We start from the raw sequence: 4,765 nt of genomic DNA on the forward strand, positions 1-4,765 counted from the left end.
CTCGGCAGCTGTGGCCAGACACTCGGCCGGGTCACTCTCCGTGTTGCAAGAGTTCAACAGAGTTTTCTGAGTGTTTGTATTTCCTCTGAGCGCATGTACTCACCAGAGAGAAGAGAGACAGAGACAGCGAGAGGGAAAGCTGGGACCAGCAGTTGGCGTAATGTTACACTGCTGGACTCCCATGTAGTCGACCGCAGTTTGCGTCCCTGACCTGGGGGCTTAAACTCAACGCCAGGCACCTGTGTGTGTGTGTGTGTGTGTGACCAAGGTCCCGAGAGGAGACTGGAGAAGGGATTGTGGTGTGGCCATCCCCCCGGGGGCGATTTCTCACTTTCTGTCTCTGTCTCTCCAGTGAGCGCACGTGCCCTATAGCAAAACTCTCTCTTAAAAAAAAAAAAAATTCTTTAAACTCGGGCCTGTCCTGTGGCCTAGTGGTTAGAGAGCTGCATCGCACATGGCTGACCACGTGGTTTGAACTCAGGTCCACGCAGCTTAAGACACACTGTCCTGTACGTGTGTGCCCCAAATCCCAACAGGGTAGAGGAATGGAGACAGGACAGCTGCAGGCCCGTGCCCACTGGGGAGGGGTGCTTTCTCTCGCCCCCTCTGGGGAATGTGTGCACCCCTGACTTATAAACAATATGTTTTTTAACCCAGTTTTGCCATTGTTGGACTAATATGCACATCAGGATTGTTAAGCTATGTCATTGTCTCCATAGTTAAAATGCCAACCTTGGGGCCAGCCAGTGGCATGGTGGTTAAGGCAGGGGGATCCCATCTGGTCAGCTGCCCTGCTGAGGTCCCAGATCCAGGGGCTAGAAAACCATGCTGGGCACGTGTGTATGCGTCCCCAAATCCTGAGAATGGAGACCAGACGCAGTGTGCCCGTGCCTCACGGGTGCTCTCTCTCTCCTCTTTCCCCTTCTTCCCAGTAAGCTCTCACACCCTTAGTAACTTTTAAAAATTGCCAACCTTCGTGGGGCAGCAGGTGGTGTGGTGGTTAAGTGCTCTGGACTCCCATATGGCCAATCATGGTTCAAGTTCTGGACCTGGCAGCTTGCTTTCTCGCTCTCTTTCTTTCTTTCTTTTTTTTTGTTTTGGAGAGGCTTTTGCTATAGGGCCCATGAGCTCACCAGACAGACAGAGAGAGTCAGAGAGACAGAGAGAGAAAGCAAGAAATCACCCCCCGGGGGGATGGCCACGCTACAATCCCTTCTCCTCCATTCTCCTCTCGGGATCTTGGGCACGCACGCACACGCGCCGGGCGTGAGTTTAAGCCACCGGGTCCAGGACTTGAACTGTGGTCGGCTATGTGGGAGTCCAGTGACATAGCTAGTATACCAACTGCTGATCGATCTCTGTCTCTCTGTCTCTCTCTAGACAGATTAAAAAACCAAGCTTGAACCCGTCACTGAGCTTACGCGAGCAGGGCCAGGAGCAGCGTGGGGTGGAGTGACACGCTCCCCCAGGTACGAGGCACACGCTGACGCCTCTCCTCTCTGAGACGCTCCGGTCTGGGCCGGAGTTCCTGGGAGCCATGTGCTGCCCTGCACCCACAAAGGGCGTTCTTTAGCCGAGAGTGTCTGCTGTGTGGACCACCGGGCCGGCAAGGACACTCCGGAGTCACAGTGGATTTATTCCAGGGGGTCGGAGCCCAGGGTGGCACGCCTGGGGACGTCTCCCGTTTTCTTAGCGCACGCACGGCAGGAGCCCGCAGCCCCAGAGGAGGAAAGGCACTGGAGCTGTCGGTGGTTTTGAACCGTACGCTGTATTTCACAGGCTCCTTAGCTCTCCATAGAAACCAACTTCAAGCTTGCCTAGCTCTAAGTCAAACGCTCACTTTAACAAGGGAAAGCAAAGGGACCCGCGGGAGGCGAGACCCGCAGAGCTGCCCTGAAGACAGTCACGCGGGGCTGTGACACCAGTAGGCCAGACGGGGAAGTGGCAGCCTCAGACGCCGGCCGTGCTGTCTCCACGCGAGACACACAGCAGAGAACGCGGGGTCTCACAGGTATGGGCACCCACTCTCACACCTGAGCTGGGGTACGGCAGAACGAGTCCACACAGCAGGACCGCCCTGAGCCCCACGGCGTTAGACACGGAGCGCACGCGGGGAGGGCGGGCGGCAGCTGCTGTCCTCACGGGGACACGGCACCCACGACAGGCGGCAGCACGGGGCCGCTGGTTCAGGGGGGTGAAGGCAGCGCCTTGGCCCCGCTCACCCCTCCAAGCCCCTTTCCTTCTCCCGCCGGCTTAGGCCCAGCCAGGGGGGGCGACTGAGAGACGGGCGTCAACCACACTGGTGCCGGGCACGCCCCCCGGAGATCCGCGGGCTGGACAGGAGGGGCCTTGGGGGGAAGCAGTGCCCCAAAGGGCTGAGCTGGGTGAGGCGGAAGGTCTGCTGGAGTCCAGAGGGGCCATCAGCTTCCGTGCTGCAGAGGCCGTGTGGGACTCCTGGGGGCACACCCGGGGCGTCACCGTGGACCAAACGAGGGGACAGAAAGGCTTCCCGATACAGCAGGGACTGCCCTTCCCCACCCACCCCTCCAGTTCGGTGTGTGCGCCCACGGGCAGGTCTGGGCCAGAGGTCGCAAACACAGCTCTGAAGGCGGGGCGGCCTCAGTGAGCCCTCCGCTTCTGCGGGAAGAAGGTGTACTTGGTGGGGTCGAACTCCTCCCAGATGCGCTCGAACTCCTCCAGGAAGAGCCGCACGTACTCGCCGTCCTCCATGACCAGCACGTTCTCGCGGTTGTTCTGGATGGCCTGCGTGGTCCAGTTGAGCGAGCCGGTGATCAGCACCCTCTTGTCCACGATGGCGAACTTGTGGTGCATGTAGCCCAGGTCCTGGTCGTGCCGCACCTGGATGCCTGCGCGAGAGGCAGACGCTCAGCCCAGCTCCGGGGCCCTCCAAGGGCTGAGGCCCACTGCACCCGGGGCCGTGCGGGTCCACCCGCTTCCACCGAGGGCAGCTGGACCGGCGGTGGGGGCACCAGCTCCCAGGAGGCCGTGGAGAGCGGCTGCGGCTGTCGTCCTCTGGGGCTTGCTCTAGGGACCAGCCCACCCCCGCAGCAGCCGAGGGTTAGGCGAGGGTCAGCCCTGGAGCCTAAACCCAGCAGACGCTCCCTGGGGGCTCCTGCCCCAGGGCAGGTCCAGGCGGACATCCGGGCTCCTCCTCTCCCGCATCCCCCAGGCTCCCACCCCAGGAGGACCCTGCTGGCAGCGGCAGCTCGAGAGCCTGACTCGCCCCCCCTCAGGCCCAGAACAGTCAGCCCCTCGTCACCTGCGCACCCACAGGACGCTCTGCGATCTGACTTGGGAGATGACTGAAAACCGGCTGCCTGGAGTAGCGGCACTGGATTTAGCGATGAACAGATGTCCAGAGTAAACGGGGTTTCAGATCGGTGAAGAGTGACCCGTGACGGCCAGGCCACCCCACGCAGTGTTCAGGTCTTACCCTAAAAATGACTTGCTGCACCTCTGACATTCCTTTTTTTTTTTTTTTTTTTTAAGACTTTTACCATAGGGCACATGTGCTCACCAGAGACAGAGACAGGGCGGGGAAGAGAGAAATCACTCCCTCCTCCTCCATTCTCCTCTCAGGATTCTGGGTGCACACGCAGCGCACACACACCGGGCATGATTTTCAAGCCGCCAGGTCTGGGACTCGAACCGCAGTCAGCCATGTGGGATCCAGCCCTTAAGCTCCAGGCCACCTGCCGGCCCGCCACATTCCCTTTCACCTGCCTGTTTTTCAAAGCCGCCAGGTCTGGGCCTCGAACCGCAGTCAGCCATGTGGGATCCAGCCCTTAAGCTCCAGGCCACCTGCCGGCCCGCCACATTCCCTTTCACCTGCACACCCTGAATGTGAGCTGGCCCCCTCCCTCCACCAGCAGCCACGTCCTCACAGGGACATTTCTCCCCACACACCGCCCGAGAGTGAGCCACCCCACAAGCCATCCCCTCCAGCTTCGAAGTGGGTCCACGTCCAACCATCCCTGGCCAGCTCCCACCCACTGGCCAATTCCCGCCCTGTCTGCTCCCGCGGGGCACCAGCCACCCCCCTCCCTCACAGCGGAGACCTGGCCTCAGGGAGGAGGCCGAAGCTACCCAGCCCCGCACGTGCAGCGGCTCTGTGCCTTCAGCCAGGAGCACTCCTGCTGTGCTGGGCAGCCAAGTCAGCTGGCAGCTCGGGGCACCCACTGTGCCCTCCACCTGTGCCTCCCTCCGGGGCCAGCCGCCTGCTCCCTGCCTCCTCCTCCCGCTGTATCAGGGCTCCCAACCCCTCTCCTGCCTCGGACATGCAGGGTCTGGCCGCTCGCTGGGAAGAGGCCTGTCCGTAGGCAAATCCGGCCCCTGGGCCTCTGGGAGGCGCCTGGAGCTCAGCCAACGTGCTGCCGCTGGGGAGGGCTCAGGCCAGCCAGTCCCGGCCGACACCTGAGAGGTTGGACTGGCCACAAGCAGAGTCCACGGTTCCCACAGGATGACCCATGGAGGGCCACGAGCCTCAGGGCTGCCAGAGCCAGCCTCCCCACACTGGGCACTCCCGGCTCTAGAAGGCGATCCCACTCTCTCCCGGGGCAGCGCGAGGCCTTGGCCACCACTCATGGCTTCAGGGCCCGTCTTCTGGTCACTGTGGCCACCAGAATGACCAGACCACACGGATGTGCATGCCAAAGTGAGGGGACTGAGCAGGTAAGGAGAAGGCCGGATTGGCCACTTCTGTCCCCTCTGTCCCCACCCGCAGAGGGGCAGGTGGCCAGCCCTG

At 61.6% G+C, this 4,765-nt stretch overlaps 1 protein-coding gene across 1 annotated transcript in view; it reads right to left on the reverse strand.

Annotated features, from left to right (window-relative positions):
* Window positions 1-2,183: 2,183 nt before the first annotated feature.
* Window positions 2,184-4,765, reverse strand: part of PLD6 (phospholipase D family member 6) — a 3,207-nt gene continuing 625 nt past the window's right edge. The window contains exon 3 of the mRNA XM_006161659.2: window positions 2,184-2,867. Within this exon, the coding sequence (XP_006161721.1) occupies window positions 2,620-2,867 (248 nt within the window). The 3' untranslated portion in view covers window positions 2,184-2,619. The remainder of the gene's footprint in view (window positions 2,868-4,765) is intronic.

Source organism: Tupaia chinensis, unplaced genomic scaffold (assembly GCF_000334495.1).
Source record: "Tupaia chinensis unplaced genomic scaffold, TupChi_1.0 Scaffold138725_1, whole genome shotgun sequence".
In the NCBI taxonomy this organism is placed as follows: Eukaryota; Metazoa; Chordata; class Mammalia; order Scandentia; family Tupaiidae; genus Tupaia; species Tupaia belangeri.